This window comes from Capricornis sumatraensis, chromosome 9 (assembly GCF_032405125.1).
Source record: "Capricornis sumatraensis isolate serow.1 chromosome 9, serow.2, whole genome shotgun sequence".
Lineage (NCBI taxonomy): Eukaryota > Metazoa > Chordata > Mammalia > Artiodactyla > Bovidae > Capricornis > Capricornis sumatraensis.
This window is the reverse complement of record NC_091077.1, coordinates 16158716-16175057: the sequence shown is the minus strand read 5'-3', so window position 1 is coordinate 16175057 and position 16342 is coordinate 16158716. Positions and strand designations below refer to the sequence as shown.

Here is a 16342-nt window from a genome sequence, read left to right as displayed (position 1 = left end):
TAATGCATCCTTGTTGCTTTTAGGATAAAGGGTGTGTTGAAGACAACCCATACATGGCATATCCCTTTTAGTCTCGCCTACCAGCCCAGCCTCCCTGTTTTCTTTCTTTGCTTTCTTTTCTCCAGCTACAGTGCCTGGCTCAGTTGTGAGAACACTGGCTTGTCCTCTGGGCCTTTGCACATGCCATTCCCTCCACCTGGAACATTTTCTTGATGCTTCCCTGGGCTGGCTCTTCCTCCTCAGATTTCAGTTCAAAATCACCTCTTCGGAGAATCCTTCTGCCTCTCCCCACCTCACCTTATAAAACATCTGATGTGTAACTTAATGGCTTTCTCCTTACGCTGGGTTGTGAGGTCTACAAGGAAATGAATGGTGTTTATTTGGCTCCCTGCGAATCCCCACTGCTTACTGCATGTTGATTTTTCCACTCAACAAATATTTATTAAGCAATGGATATGTCAGTCACTGGGTGTAAAATACTGAACATGATGGACAAGATTTCTGCCTTCCTGGGGAGGGGTGAATACACACAATAAGTCAGAATTTCAGGTAGAGACACCAGTGTGCTGTCTGGAACAGGAACAAATGGAGGAGGGGACAGGGAGTGTTTGCAAAGTTGGTCAGGGAAGGCTCACTGGAACAGACAAGTGGAGCCAGACACCAGAAGGACAGGGAGGCAGGAATAGACTTGAGTTAAAAGAACAGTGGGCCCATCTACTGGCAAACTAATATTTGTTTAATAGATGAAAGGAAGAATAAATGCCCTCAGCCAACAGTTGTTCTGGGTGCTTTGTCATGCTTTATTTCCCCTGGGAGATTGTGTGTGTGCATGCGTGTGCGTGCTCCGTTGTGTGTGTGTGTGTGTGTGTGTATGCACACGAGCTCAGTCATGTCGAACTCTTTGCGACTCCATGGACTGTAGCCTGCCTCTACCCATGGGATTTTCCAGGCAAGAATACTGGAGTGGGTTACAATTTCCTCCTCCAGGGGATCTTCCTGACCCAGGAATCTAACCTGCATCTCCTGCATTGGTGGGCAAATTCTTTACCACTAAACAACCTGGGAAGCCCTTGCTGCTGCTGCTGCTGCTGCTGCTGCTAAGTTGCTTCAGTTGTGTCCGACTCTGTGCGACCCCATAGACGGCAGCCCACCAGGCTCCCCCGTCCCTGGGACTCTCCAGGCAAGAACACTGGAGTGGGTTGCCATTTCCTTCTCTAATCCATGAAAGTGAAAAGTGAAAGTGAAGTCGCTCAGTCGTGTCCGACTCTTAGGGACCCCATGGACTGCAGCCTACCAGGCTCCTCCGTCCATGGGGTTTTCCAGGCAAGAGTACTGGAGTGGGGTGCCATCGCCTTCTCCGGGGAAGCCCTTACAACTCACCAAATCTGACCTGAAGGTGTCCTTACATGCATCATACAGATGAGGCCCATCGAGAGAGAGAAAAATTACTCATTCAAGCAGATTCTCACTCGGTTCTGGCTTTTCTGTGCTTAAGGCCCCTCTTCAGCAGGCGGGGTGGCCACTGTCACGTGACTGACGTTCAAACACACACGGACTGTGGGTCTGCGCATTGAAGCTTGGGTGTGTCCACCTGTGTTCTACCGAAGATCTCCAGCGCCTGGTTTGCACTTTTTTTTTTTTTGCGAGTTTCTACACTTTCTCCTAAGGGTCATTTCTCCACCTTGAACCACACATCGTACGGAGGGGCCAGGCTACCCAATACTTGAGCGCACGCGGCACGCTCGTGCACGTGGCTGTCCCTAGGGGCCTGGCTCTGGGCGGGGGCGCATTCTGGGGTAGGACATCCGGGGCTCTCGAGGGCCATACTCACCGGCCAGACGAGGGGAAGGTGAACGCAACATTTAAGGGAGTACCAAAAAGCCGAGTAACCACGATAAACAATATTTTAATGCAATATTTAAAAAAATAAAAATGAATTTTCCAAAGTCCCACGAAGAACAAACTAGCAAAATGTTTTAAACACGCGATCCGACTTGCTGAGTTGGTCAATCTGGGGCGCTCCCGGGCTCTGAGACAGGAGTCCTGGGGCTGTACGGGGCGCTGGGGCTGGGCAGGGATCTAGGGCGCCCCCTCGGCTACGGCGCGACGGGGGCCTCCGCGCGGGGCCCAGGATAGGGAGACCGGCGGGCAGGCGGGGCGGCGCCTCCCCCCTGCCCGTCCTCCTTCCACCCCTGTCGGGCCTCTGCCGGGCGCCGAGTCCCTTCCGAGCCCAGATCCGCGCCGCCTTTTCCCGCGGCCCGAACGGGGCCCAGCTGACGGGCCGCGTTGTTTACGGGCCGAGCAGCCCTGGCTCCCGCCGCCTGCCCGCCACCCGCCAGCCCAGGTGCCCGCCCGCCTGTCCGCACGTCCGTTTGTCCGCGCGTGCGAAGATCGGAGCTCCGGAGCGCTCGGGGCCAAGAGCCTAGAGTCAGGGGGCCGCAGCGCGGGGCTCCGGGCCCTAAGATCGTCGGGACGGGGGCGCGGGCCGCGGGGGCCCGGAGTCCGGACCGTCTCCACCCGGCCGCGCTGCCGGATTCGTAGCAGCGGAGGCCGCGCGCCCCTCCCGGGGCCGTATCTAGAGTCCTCCCGGGCGCAGGCTGCGGGACCTTGGGCTGCCCGCGTGGAGGAGAAGGACGCGCGACCCCCAGCGCCTCTGGGGCGGCCGCTTCGGAGTATGCACCCCGCCAGCCAGCGCCTCGCGCTCTGATCCTTCGGCACCCCGCACTCCCGCAGCCATGGGCGCCGGGGGCTGGAGGGGCGCGGCAGCCGTGCTGCTGATGGTGGTCGTCGCCGCGCTGCTGGTGGGCGCCGCGGGCCACCTGTACCCTGGAGAAGGTGAGTCTGGGGGGTCCCGGAGTGGGCGGGAAGCCGCGCGGGTGGGGAGGGGACCCTTTGCCAAAATGGAACCACCCCCCGTTGTGGACGGAGTGCCGTCCTCCGTCGGAGGGCTGGTGGCTCGGACGGTTTCTCCGGCCTCGCGGGGGGCGGGAAGCCGCTGACCTTGGCCTTTGCCCGCCTGGGCTAGCGGTTCCACGACCCGCATGCGGCCCGGGGCTGGAGGAACCTTGCCCTAGTGCCCGCCCCTCCGCGGGCGCCTCTCCCGAGAGCGCTCCTCGAAGCCCCGTGTCTGGGCCTCTCTGAGCCCACCACCTGGCTCCAGAGACGGGACACACGTCCTCTCTGGGTCGCCTCCGAGAAGTAGGGTCATCGGACACTCTCGCACAGCCAAATGCCCCGGGCACAGACGGTTTGGAGTGAGAATCGAGGGTGACTGACTGAAGGCAGGGTGGTCCCTTGAGATCCCAGCAGCTTGGTGACGCTCCCCCAGGGGCCGAGGAAGTGTAGAACCCGCCCCTTTCTTTCTGGTATCTAGACCCACGGCTACCCCTGACTTCAGGTCCATGTTTATACTCTGGAATTCTGTTTCCAGATGTCGGAGGCAAGCTCTAGCCCTTGGCAACAGCGCAGCTGTAGTAGCAGTAGTGTTGGCTTTTATGATTATTATAGCTGGTGTCACCAGATGCCTCGGGCTGGCCAGTCTTATCTGTCTGGATCTCTGCGGCAGCCCGTGGAGGCTGATACTGTTGTTGGTCCATTTCATAGAGGAGTAAACTGAGGCTCAGGAAGGACACAGAATTCACTTGCCCCAGAATCAGAGCTAGAGAGAAGACAAACCTCTCTGGCTCTGCCCAGGGCTCTGCCCAGCTGCCCACGCCCCAGGAACCCCTGGTAACACCCCTCCTCTACCTTTTTACCTGTCGGCTGGGCAGGTCTCTAACCTGTGGTCAGCCCAGCACCTTGCCCCCTCTCCCTTCTCATTCTCCCTCATGAGTGTCCCTGGGCTAGCAGCTCCCTGGTATGGGGAGAGGGGTAAGTCCCAGCATTTTTCTTGGGCTTGACAGCAGGTCTTTCTGGCTGCAGGTCAAGGATGGAAAATCCTTGAAGAGAATATAACTGGGGTTTCCCACCATGATGGCGGAGGCCCTGCTTTCAAAATATGTGTTGGGTTACTTCTTCAGATTTCTCCATAAAAGGAAATCAGTCCCGATGAGGAAGGGGTCAGGCAGGGAAGGAACAGAAGTTCCTGAGTTGCCTGTCGGTGAGTGGGGATGCACGAGAAAGCACGTGGGGGCTCTGGAGTTGACAAACCGGGTTTGTGGAGCACCTTTGCCAATTAGGCAACGTCTCCAAGCACCCGAGTGCCTGGTATACAGTGAGTGCTCCTCCAAGGAAGGGTAGCAGTGGATTTAGGCTCTTGTTAAAAAAAAAAAAAAACAAACACAAAAACCCAGACCAGCTGTTAGGTCTGTATCCGGCGTTGCGTGTCCATGCCCATGTGTGTCTGTGTGTGGGTGCACACCTGAATATGCGTGCAGTTCCTTGCTCCTCTGTTCCTGGTAGCTTTAGTAATTAAAGCTTTAGTGGATTTGTGCCTGGGCTGGCTTTCCTGGTGGCTCAGATGGTAAAGAATCTGCCTGTAGGAACCTGGGTTTGATCCCTGGATCGGGAAGATCCCCTGGAGAGGGGAATGGCTATCCACTCCAGTATTCTTGCCCGGAGAATCTCATGGACAGAGGAGCCTGGTGGGCTACAGTCCATGGGGTCCCAAAGAGTCCGATACGACTGATGGACTTTCACTTTCAGGGGTCAGTGGATGGATTTACCACTTCTTGCATGTTTATAGCTTCCACGAGGGAGAGGCTTATGTTTCTCTGTTCACTGCCACAGTTCCAGAGTCTAGAGCAGCCCCTGACACCTAGGAGATGCTTGATACATTTATTTATCTTGACTGTGCTGGGTCTTCATTGCTGTGCTGGGCTTTTCTCTAGGTGTGAGGATCGAGGCTACTCTCTAGTTGTTGTGCATGGGATGGGCTTCTCATTCCGGTGGCTTCTCTTGTTGTGGAGACCGGGCTCCAGGGCATGTGGCTTCAGTAGTTGTAGCTCGTGTGCTCAATAGTTGTGGCTCCCTGGCCCCAGAGCGCAGGCTCAGCAGCTGTGGAACTCGGGCTTAGCTGCTCTGCAGCACATGTGGTCTTCCCACACCAGAGGTCGAACCCCTGTCCTCAGCATTGGCAGGAGGATTTGTCGCCCTTGGACCACCAGGGAAGTCCTAAATATTTGTTCTAGATCCAACTCCTGTCCTTCCTGTTCTTCCAAGGAGTCCAAGTCATGGCTCCTTTATTCTCCAAATAAAACCTAACTGACACAAATACAAGCAAATTCTACACACTCGGCATTGATAATCTCGATTAATCCTCACCACAGCCCTCGGAGGTAAGGTTTATCATCCATTTCGAAGGTGAGGAACTTGGATGAGGTGGCAGTGCTGAGATGAGAACTCCGGTTTGTTAATAAAAGGTTTCTTAACAGAAGGATCTTCTTGGGACTCTGAGCCTCCCCGCCCTAACCCCTGTGGTATAAAGGTTAACAAAATACTCTCGAATAAATGACATGTGATGCCCTTCGGAGGTTTGGGGAGGGGCAAGGAACTTTCCGGATCGTTGGTTAATCTCCCTCAGCAAGCAGTGTGGCATTCTGTCTGGGGTGGGGGTGGGGTCGATGGAGATCAGTGGGATTTTGAAGGACTGAGGACTCTCTCCTTGATGTCACATGGGATGTGCCAGCCCATTTCATCCCCCCTGTGGAGTCTCTGTGGCTTGGCTGAACGGGGCAGTGGTTTTCCCTCCCATGTCTCCTTGGGTTGACCCATTCTGGCCCGAGATGACCCAGGAGCACTGCAAAGTCAGAGAATGAAGGCAAAGTGGGATTAATTATAGTGGAAACTGAATCTTGGCAGGGGCAGTGAATTGATGAGTTGAGGTGCTAGATGTTGCTTTTGGATCCCCTTACATCTCGAGGTGGAATCTAGTGTTTCTCTTGTGGGTTCTCTGGTGCACTCTGGGACCCTCAGATCAGAACTTCTGCTCTCTGGGTCAGTTCTCTGAGGTTCTTCCTAGTCTTTGCTTCCCTCCTGGTGACCTGTCTCTTGACCCTGCCCTGCTCATTCATAGAGGCTCACCCCGAGGGCCCCCACCTCACTCCACTTCCTCGTTGACATCCTTTATTTTTTGGGTAGAATAGACCTTCTCAATTTCCATGCTCTTGATCTATGAGGTTGGACAGTTCTTGGTTGCAGGGGGCTGTCTGGTGTATCTTAAGATGTTGCTCACTGTCTGCGGTCTCTGACCAGTAGCAACGCCCCTCTCCAAGTCATGACCACTAAAAAGTGTCTGCAGACACCACCAACTGTCCTCTGATTGAGAACCACTGCTTTTGGTGCTAGTGGTAAAGAACCTACCTGCCAATGCAGGGGACACATGAGGTGTGGGTTCAATCCCTGGATCAGGAAGCTCCCCTGGAGGAAGGCATGGCAACCTGCTCCAGTATGCTTGCCTGGGAAATCTCATGGACAGAAGACCCTGCCAAGCTGCAGTCGATGGGGTCATAAAGAGTCAGACACGACTGAAGTGACTTAGTATGCAGGACACTTATCCACTTAGGTCCCCTCCTCTCTCCCCTCTGTTCAGGGAACTCCATCCACCCAGAAGCCTTTTTCTTTTCAGCCTATAAACACTCAATACTCCCCAGGACCCCAGGACCCACCACCCACCTTTTGCCTTCCTCTGTCAAGCCTCCCCCAACCGCTGATGGGCACTCATCACCCTTGCTCTCTCACCTTTCACCCACTGCTCTGCCCACAGCATCTGGCTTGTGTCTCCATTGCTTTGCCCATGGTGCTAACCAAAGTCGTTCCTCACCTACCAATGGCAGCCTCACCCCAGCTGACTTCTCTGGGTTTTGCTTCCCCTCTGCTGGTGAGTTTTCACCTGTCCCTGGCTCCTCCCATTCTCTCCCTTCTTTTCCTCTGCTCCTTTTCCGGGCTTATTATCTTGGCCTTCATCGACGGCCATTCCCTACTCTGACTCTCTCTCTTACGCTCACTTGTTAATTTATATGTGGTCAAAGTCTTTAGAACAGGGGTCGAACCCTGCCCGCCCACGCCTGTTTTTGTAAATAAAGTTTTATTGGCATGCCGCCATGCCCGTTGGTTCACGCATCCTCTATCGCTGCTTTCGTGCTCTAAGGGCAGAGTTGAACGGTTGTGATCGCGTGGCTCCCAACAATATTTACACTTGGGCCCTTTCCAGAGAAAGTTTGCCGACTCTGGATTTAGAACAAACTCCTCGAGGATCGTTATGACATGCCTCATAGCTTGTGTGGTCCCTGGTTCGACTTTGAATGAATCAAGTTAAATGAAATGCCCAGGAAAAACACTGTGTCTTTCCCTTTACAGATCAAGCCTTATTAAAGAAACTGATACCATTTGCTGTGCTGAATGTATGGGTTCTGATGGTGAGAAAATAACATTGATGTTCCTTCTTTGGGTGTGTGTGTCTGAGAGATCTTTGAGTTTATTTGTTTAAACCGTCTTCTTGGCATTGAATGAGGACTCTGTGCTATCAGCCCTGTCTCTAGTGCCAAGAGAAAGTGTTATCTGCTGGGAGATACCACTTGCGGGGCCTCTTGAGAACCCCTTATGTAAATTTCTATGAAGAACACAGTGGGAGTGACTTGCTTTATGTTTTGCAATTGAATCATATTTATGGTTTTCAAGTTAAAATAATAACTGCATTCTCATTGCAAAAAAAAAATTGCACAAGTTTACGGGGAGGGGGGGGGCGGTGGCGTGGAATAAAATTTCCCTTTTGTCCCTAAAACCACTGTGTTTCTGTCTTGGGAGATGACTATGCTATGTTTGGACTTCCCAGGTGGCCCAGTGGCAAAAAATTCACCTGCCAATGCAGGAGACACAGGTTTGATCCCTGGGTCGGGAAAATGCCCTGGAAAAGGACATGGCAACCTACTCCAGTATTCTTGCCTAGATAATCCCACGGACAGAGGAGCCTGTCAGGTTCAGTCCCCTGGGGTCCCAAAGAGTCAGACATGACTCAGCTTATACATGCGCACACGCACACACACAGACACACACACAGGTTCGTGTCCTATTCTGGTGTGTATCTTTTTGTTTTGTTTTAAGTATTTCTTTATTTATTTGGCTGCTTCAGGTCTTAGTTGTGGTACATGGGCTTCTCTCTAGTGGTGGCATCTGGGCTCTAGAGCCGGGGGTTTCAGTAGTTGTAGCACACGGGCTTAGTTGCCCAGCAGCATGTGGGATCTTAGTTCTCCCAACCAGGGATCAAACCCGTATCCCCTGCATTGGAAGGCAGATTCTTAACCAGTGGACCTCCAGGGACATCCCTGTTTAGTGTGGATCTTTAAATATCTTTATTATAAAAATGGTGGTACAGTAAATCTGACTTTTTTTTTGGTGTGTACAGTTTTTGCATTTTAATCCCTGCATAGAACTGTGTAGTTGTCCCCACAGTTAGGACACGGAAGGGTCCCATCTACCGCCACCCAAACTCCTTCTGCTGCTACTGCTTCAGTCATGTCCGACTCTGTGCGACCCCATAGATGGAGGCCCACCAAGCTCCCCCGTCCCTGGGGTTCTCCAGGCAGGAACACTGGAGTGGGCTGCCATTTCCTTCTCTAATGCATGAAAGGGAAAAGTGAAAGTGAAGTCGCTCGATCGTGCTCGACTCTTAGCGACCCCATGGACTGCAGCCTACCAGGCTCCTCCGTCCATGGGATTTTCTAGCCACCCCTTGATCGTTATGCCATCCCTACCTCAAACCCCTGGCAGCATTTTGCATCCCTATAGTTTTCGCTAGATTTTTAAGTGTCTTAATTTCTGTGACTTCCCTGGTGGTCCAGTGGCTAAGACTCCATATTCCCAATGCAAGGGGCCTGGGTTTGATCCCTGGTCAGGGACTTAAGATCCCACATGCTATAACCAAACATCCCACAAGCCACAGTTAAGACCCAGGGCAGCCAAATAAATGAATAAATATTTTTAATAAGTATCTTATAATTGGGTCAATAGTCTTAAGCTTGAAAACTTCATTACTCATAAAGTGAAGTGACAGTGAAGTTGCTCAGTTGTGTCTGACTCTTTGCGACCCCGTGGACTGTAGCCCACCAGGCTCCTCTGTCCATGGGATTCTCCAGGCAAGAATACTGGAGTGGGTTGCCATTTCCTTCTCCAGGGGATCTTCCCGACCAAGATTCTCATTTTTTCTGGATTCCATATTTGTGAATTCACCTATTTGTGAAATTTATTTGGCTTCTCTGGTGGCTCAGATGGTAAAGAATCCCCCTGCAATGTGGGAGACCTGGGTTCGATCCCTGAATTGGGAACATCCTCTGGAGGAGGGAATGGCAACCCACTCCAGAATTCTTGTCTGGAGAATCTCCATGGATAGAGGAGCCTGGCAGGCTGCAGTCCATGGGGTCGCAAAGAGTCAGACACGACTGAGTGACTAAGCACAGTAAAGCACATTTGTAATTCCAAAATAAATACTCAGAGCTTTAATGGTTATTCCTGGACATGCACCAGGAGGCACAAGTGCAAAAAATTGGGATCATCTGACAGGCATGTTCCAGCTCAGATCAAACAAGGTGACATCTTGCATCTCGTTCCATCTCTCCTGTTGTGGATTCATGAATCCCCAAGGATTAAGACAGACATCCTTAAAATTTTTTTTAATTGAAGTATACTTGGTTCACAATGTTGTGTTAGTTTCTGGTGTACAGCAAAGTAATTCAGTTCTATATATGTGCACGTTTGTTGGTCAGTCACTCCATCGTGTCCAACTCTTTGCAACCCCATGGACTGTAGCCTGCTAGGCTCCTCTGTCCATGGGATTTCCCAGGCAAGAATACTGAAGTGGGTTGCCATTTCCTCCTCCAGGGGATCTTCCTGACCCAGGGATCAAACCCACATTTCCTGCATTGGCAGGTGGATTCCTTACCACTGAGCCACCTGGGAAGCCCTTGAGAGATGAGAGATGGCCGAGAGCCCCTAGCTGTGTTTCAAGGAGCAGGGAGGTCCTCCTGTGTTCTGCTGACCCTGGTGCTGAGCCGTTCCCCAGTGGCTGTTGGAGCTTCTAGAAACCTATTTTGTTTCCAGCGGAGTAAGATTCGTTCTGTGTTGCCCAGTGCAGACTGGATATGAGTTCCAGGTGGAGTTCGAGGCAGACTGATGAGGATTAAAATTTGATGTCAAATCGGAGCCTTTCTTTCGATTCGTTCAGGGGATGGTGTCCTATCAGGTTGAGAGGGTACCTTCTGTTTCATGTTCAGGAAGAGCAGGCTGTTACCAGGAAGTGCTCGCTTCTCTCCCACGCCTTTGTGAGAAGGTGGAAAACATAGGTGCTTTTGAAAAACTGTGTTTATTCAGAGTGTGGGAAAAGGTAGTGGTTGGGCACAAAGGGATAAAGAAAGCAGGACTCTCCCTGTTTTCTGATGGCCTTTCTGTAACTTCTTGTTGCTAATCTGTTTTCAACCATGGATCTGGTTTCCTTGCAGGAGATTAGAAAACGGATAAATTCTCACCAAGAGGTTTCTTCCTAATTATATCCAGTTACATGGTATTGAAGACATCTGCTACTTTTTTTTGTTGTTGTTGTTCTTACAAGACTTTTCTTGGTTTTCTTTTTTAAAACTTTGTTGTTTATTTTTGACTTCACTGGGTCTTCATTGTTGCAGGTGGGCTGCTTTCTAGTTGCGGTGCGCTGGCTTCTCATTGAAGCGGCTTCTCTAGTTGTGGAGCACAGGCTCTAGGGTGTGCAAGCTTCTGCAGCTGCAACACCCAGGTTCAGTAGTTGCTCCACAGCACGTGGGATCATGCCCGGACCAGGGATCAAACCTGTGTCCCCTGCATTGGCAGGCTGATTCCAAGAAAAGTCCCAAGACTTCTCTTGGTATTTTTTTCCGGTGTCTTTGTGGCATGATCTGTATACATGAGGAGGTAGGACTCTTGAAATGGCATGGAAGGCCCTTTTAACCTCGTGATTTGATGGGTGATGTCCTTGGGGTGGTCTATACAGAGGTATGGAATTGACTGGAGGGATTAGCCTAGCTGTTCCAGAGCTTTCAGAGAAGCTCGTGGAAGATATAGGTGTCAGGGTGACTGTGGGTCTTTGGTCCTCTCTCTGCTTCCCTGGTCTTAAATACTGTGCTCTCCAGACCTCCCATACCCCTTCCATCCTTTTATCCTCTTGGTTTTAGCACATACTGTCATCCCTTCTGCCTGCAACCACCCCCCTCCCCAAGCTCCGGGTCTACATCTTCCCAGCACCCACTGGATCCACATCCCAGAGCATCCCAAAGGCCCCCACAGGCTCATTGTACCCCAGTCTGAGCCTGTTGTCTTGCCACTGGTTCTATCTGGCCCTTTCCAGGTTCATCAACAATGGTGCCTCAGCCCCCGCCCCCACCCCACCTCCCTGGGGACCGAGTCCGCATTGATGCTGGTTTCTTAGATGACTCTGTGGTCTTGTCTGTTTCCTTTCGCACCCACCCCATGACAGGCCCCCTAGGCCAAGCCATAGAGGTGGTTCCAGAGTGCCCTGTCTAGTACCTTCTCTTCCCTACCACCAGAGAGATTTTCCTACTTGCTGCTTCGGTCCATCTACAGCTGCCAGCTCAATCAGCACATCCTCCTGGCAATTGAGACTGGCCTTAGCTGGGCAGCATGCGGTCTCAATTCCCTGACTTCATGACTGCACTTCCTTGGGGTTCTTTCTTTTTATGTGCTTGCGTTTGCTTCCTGTGCCCCAAGGACCTTTCTTCCTTCTTTTCACCCATGGATTCCTACTTTTTCCTCAAGGAACTGGGTCAGAGGCCTCCTTCCTCTCTTCTCTGGCTTCATCACCCAGCCCATTCTCCTTCCCTTTCAGCACAGACTGGGTGTATCTGTCTGGGTCCCCATAGACATTGGTCTGCCCAGTGGAGGTGCATTCTAGTGAAACGCTGACTACACGGTAAATGAAACCCTACTCTAGGTGTGGGTTGGAGAAGGGCTTGATACATGTTTGTCTAAAGTAGGAAGCAGTCTATCCTGGAGTGGGCAGGTCCTGGAAAGGAGGGGAAAAGAACTGCTGTGGTCTGAATTGCTACCTCCCTGCTCCCCATTCATTGGTTGAGACCTTAACTCCTCAACGTGGCTGTATTTGGAGAGAGAGCTTTTAGGAGGTAATTAAAGTTAAATGAGGTCACGAGAGGGCAGTCCTAAACCAATAGGACTGGTGGCCTCAGAACGAGGAGGGACTTCCCTGGTGGTCCAGTGGTTAAGACTCTGACCTCCCAAAGCAGGGGTCCCAGGTTCGATCCTTGGTCAGGGAACTAGATTCCACATGCCACAGCTAAAGATCACATGTGCTGCGACTAAGACCGGGTGGAGCCAAGTAAATTAAAAAACAAAGCAACAATCAACAACCCCAAAGAAGGCAACTAATGGTATTGATCCTGGAACAGAATGCTCAGAGGAACAGGTGGGGCTGGAGAGGTGACCCAGGTTGGGTAGACTGTATGTTTGTCTTACGTGAGTCCCTGTCATATCCTTGGGGACCTCATTTAAAATGCAGAGTCGCGGGCTGGGCTCCCAGTTCAGTTCAGTCGCTCAGTCATGTCCGACTCTTTGTGACCCCATGAATCGCAGCACGCCAGGCCTCCCTGTCCATCATCAACTCCCGGAGTTCACTCAGACTCACGTCCATCGAGTCAGTGATGCCATCCAGCCAACTCATCCTCTGTCGTCCCCTTCTCCTCCTGCCCCCAATTCCTCCCAGCATCAGAGTCTTTTCCAATGAGTCAACTCTTTGCATGAGGTGGCCAAAGTACTGGAGTTTCAGCTTTAGCATCATTCCCTCCAAAGAAATCCCAGGGCTGATCTTCAGAATGGACTGATTGGATCTCCTTGCAGTCCAAAGGACTCTCAAGAGTCTTCTCCAACACCACAGTCCAAAAGCATCAATTCTTCGGTGCTCAGCTTTCTTCACAGTCTAACTCTCACATCCATACATGACCATAGGAAAAACCATAGCCTTGACTAGGTGGACCTTTGTTGGCAAAGTTATGTCTCTGCTTTTCAATATGCTGTCTAGGTTGATCATAACTTTTCTTCCAAGGGATAAGTGTCTTTTAATTTCATGGCCGCAGTCACCATCTGCAGCGCTTTTGGAGCCCCCCAAAATAAAGTCTGACACTGTTTCCAATGTTTCCCCATCTATTTCCCATGAAGTGATGGGACCAGATGCCATGATCTTCGTTTTCTGAATGTTGAGCTTTAAGCCAACTTTTTCACTCTCCTCTTTCACTTTCATCAAGAGGCTTTGTAGTTCCTCTTCACTTTCTGCCATAAGGGTGGTGTTATCTGCATACCTGAGGTTATTGATATTTCTCCTGGCAATCTTGATTCCAGCTTGTGCTTCTTCCAGCCCAGCGTTTCTCATGATATACTCTGCATAGAAGTTAAATAAGCAGGGTGACAATATACAGCCTTGACGTACTCCTTTTCCTATTTGGAACCAGTCTGTTGTTCCATATCCAGTTCTAACTGTTGCTTCCTGACCTGCATATAGGTTTCTCAAGAGGCAGGTCAGGTGGTCTGGTATTCCCATATCTTGAAGAATGTTCTACAGTTTCTTGTTATCCACACAGTCAAAGGCTTTGGCATAGTCAATAATGCAGAAATAGATGTTTTTCTGGAACTCTCTTGCTTTTTCGATGATCCAGCGGATGTTGGCAATTTGATCTCTGGTTCCTCTGCCTTTTCTAAATCCAGCTTGAACATCTGGAAGTTCACGGTTCATGTATTGCTAAAGCCTGGCTTGGAGAATTTTGAGCATTACTTTACTAGCATGTGAGATGAGTGCAACTGTGCGGTAGTTTGAGCATTCTTTGGCATTGCTTTTCTTTGGGATTGGAATGAAAACTGACCTTTTCCAGTCCTGTGGCCACTGCTGAGTTTTCTGAATTTGCTGGCATATTGAGTACAGCACTTTCACAGCATCATCTTTCAGGATTTGAAATAGGTCAACTGGAATTCCATCACCTCCACTAGCTTTGTTCGTAGTGATGCTTTCTAAGGCCCACTTGACTTCACATTCCAGGATGTCTGGCTCTAGGTGAGTGATCACACCATTGTGCTTATCTTGGTTGTGAAGATCTTTTTTGTATAGTTCTCCTGTGTATTCTTGCTACCTCCTCTTAATATCTTCTGCTTCTGTTAGGTCCATACCATTTCTGTCCTTTATCGAGCCCATCTTTGCATGAAATGTTCCCTTGGTGCCTCTAATTTTCTTGAAGAGATCTCTAGTCTTTCCCATTCTGTTCTTTTCCTCTATTTCTTTGCATTGATCGCTGAGGAAGGCTTTCTTATCTTTTCTTGCTATTCTTTGGAACTCTGCATTCAGATGCTCCCAGAGACATTAATTCATTTGGTCCAGAGCTGGGCCTAAGAACCTGCATTTTAACATACACCGCTCCCCCCGCCAACACTCCAGGTGATTCTGATGGTCCACAGAAAATTTTTATTAAAGGAGGCGATACTCTATTTTTTAAAAAATATTTATTTATTTATTTATTTATTTATGGCTGTGCTGGGTCTCCGTTGCTGCTTGGGCTTTTTCCACTCGTTTTGGTAAACAGGCGGTACTCTCCAGTCACGGGGCGCAGACTCCTGATTACAGTGGCTTCTCTTGTTGTAAAGCATGGACTCTAGGGTGCTTGGGCTTTCGCCATTGTGGCTCGTGGGCTCCGTAGTTGTGACTTCCAGGATCTGGAGCACAGGGTCAGTAGTTGTGACACATGAGCTTAGTTGCTCTGAGGCATGTGGGATCTTCCCAGATCAGGGATCGAACCCGTGCCTTCTGCACTGACAGGCAGATTCTTTACCACTGAGTCACCAGGGAAGCCCTCCACTGAATATTTTGGGAAATGCTGTGTGATGACTAAGGACACAGGTGTGGGAATCCTCAGGACCTACGTGTGATGGACTGAATTTTGTCCCTCCCCGCAAACTCGCATGCTGAAGTCCCAACCCTCTAACATCTCAGAATGTGACTGTCTTTGGGGATTGGGTCTTTAAAGAGGCAATCAAGGTAAAATGAGATAACCAGCGTGGCCTCTAAGCTAATCAGTCATGTGCTCAGTCATGTCCTTCTCTTTGCGGCCCCATGGAGTTCGGCCAGCCAGGCTCCTCTGTCCATGGGATTTCCCAGGCAAGAACACTGGAGTGGGTTGCTGGTTCCTCCTGCAGGGGATCTTCCTGACCCAGGGATTGACTTCACATCTCCTGCACTGCAGGCAGGTTCTTTAGCGGTGAGCCACCTGGGAAGCCCATTTGCTGCTAAGACTGATGTCTTTATAAGAGATTAGGATGCAGATGCACCCAGAGGGAAGAGCCTGTGGGCCGTCTACAAGCCAAGCAGAGAGGCTTCAGAAAGAATCAATTCTGCTGACACCTTAATCTTGGACTTCTGGCCTCCAGAATTGGGAGAAAATAAATTCCTCTTGTTTAAGCCACCTGGTCTGTGGTTGTTTGTTAGGGACGGCGCAGTAGACTAATATGCTGGGTTTAAATCCCAGCTCTGTCTCCTTCTGGCCTCGTGACCTTGAGGAGGACATGTTTCTTTCTGAGCCTCAGTTTCTTTCCTCTTTGCGGAAATCTGTCTTGGTGACAGTTTGCCTGTTGCCCAGACCCCAATCTTGTGCATCTCACACCTCAGGGTATTTACTGCCCTTCTGTGTCCAGCCATTTCCAGCAGAATCCATCTCACACACTTTCATTGTTGTTCAGTTGCCAAGTCGTGTTCAATTCTTTGAGACCCCGCGGACTGTAGCACACCAGGCTTCCCTGTCCCTCACCATCTCCTGGAGTTCGCCCAAGTTCATGTCCATGGAATTGGTGATGACATCCAACCATCTCATCTCTGTCATCCCCTTTTCCTCCTGCCCTCGATCTTTCCCAGCATCAGGGTCTTTTCCAATGAGTCAGCTCTGTGCAAGAGGTGGACAAAGTATTGGAGCTTCAGCTTTAGCATCAGTGCTTCCAGTGTATATTCAGGGTGGACTTCCTTTAGGATTGACTGGTTGGATCTCCTTGCAGTCCAAGAGACTCTCAAGAGTCTTCTCCAGCGCCACAATTCAAAAGCATCAATTCTTTGGCACTCAGCCTTCTTTATCGTCCAACTCTCATATCTATACATGACTACTGGAAAAACCATAGTGTTGACGATATAGACCTCTGTCAGCAAAGGGATGTCTCTGCTTTTTAATATGCTATCTAGGTTCTGGCTGAAGTCAGTTTTAAAAGCCAGTCTTAAAAGCAGGCAGGTGGAGACTCATAAGGGTATCTGGCACCTTGGTGTGCCTAAGTTCTAATTTCTGAAGGGAATAAATCTGGGAATTGGTTCCAAGTAGCTTGGAGTGAAGAA

At 50.5% G+C, this 16342-nt stretch overlaps 1 protein-coding gene across 2 annotated transcripts in view; it reads left to right on the top strand.

The window, feature by feature from the left end:
• The first annotated feature begins 2735 nt into the window (after window positions 1-2735).
• The window catches only part of INSR (insulin receptor), a 143089-nt gene continuing 129482 nt past the window's right edge, over window positions 2736-16342 (top strand). For both annotated transcript variants that reach the window (XM_068981365.1, XM_068981366.1), the window contains exon 1: window positions 2736-2835. In XM_068981365.1, the coding sequence (XP_068837466.1) occupies window positions 2736-2835 (100 nt within the window). The remainder of the gene's footprint in view (window positions 2836-16342) is intronic.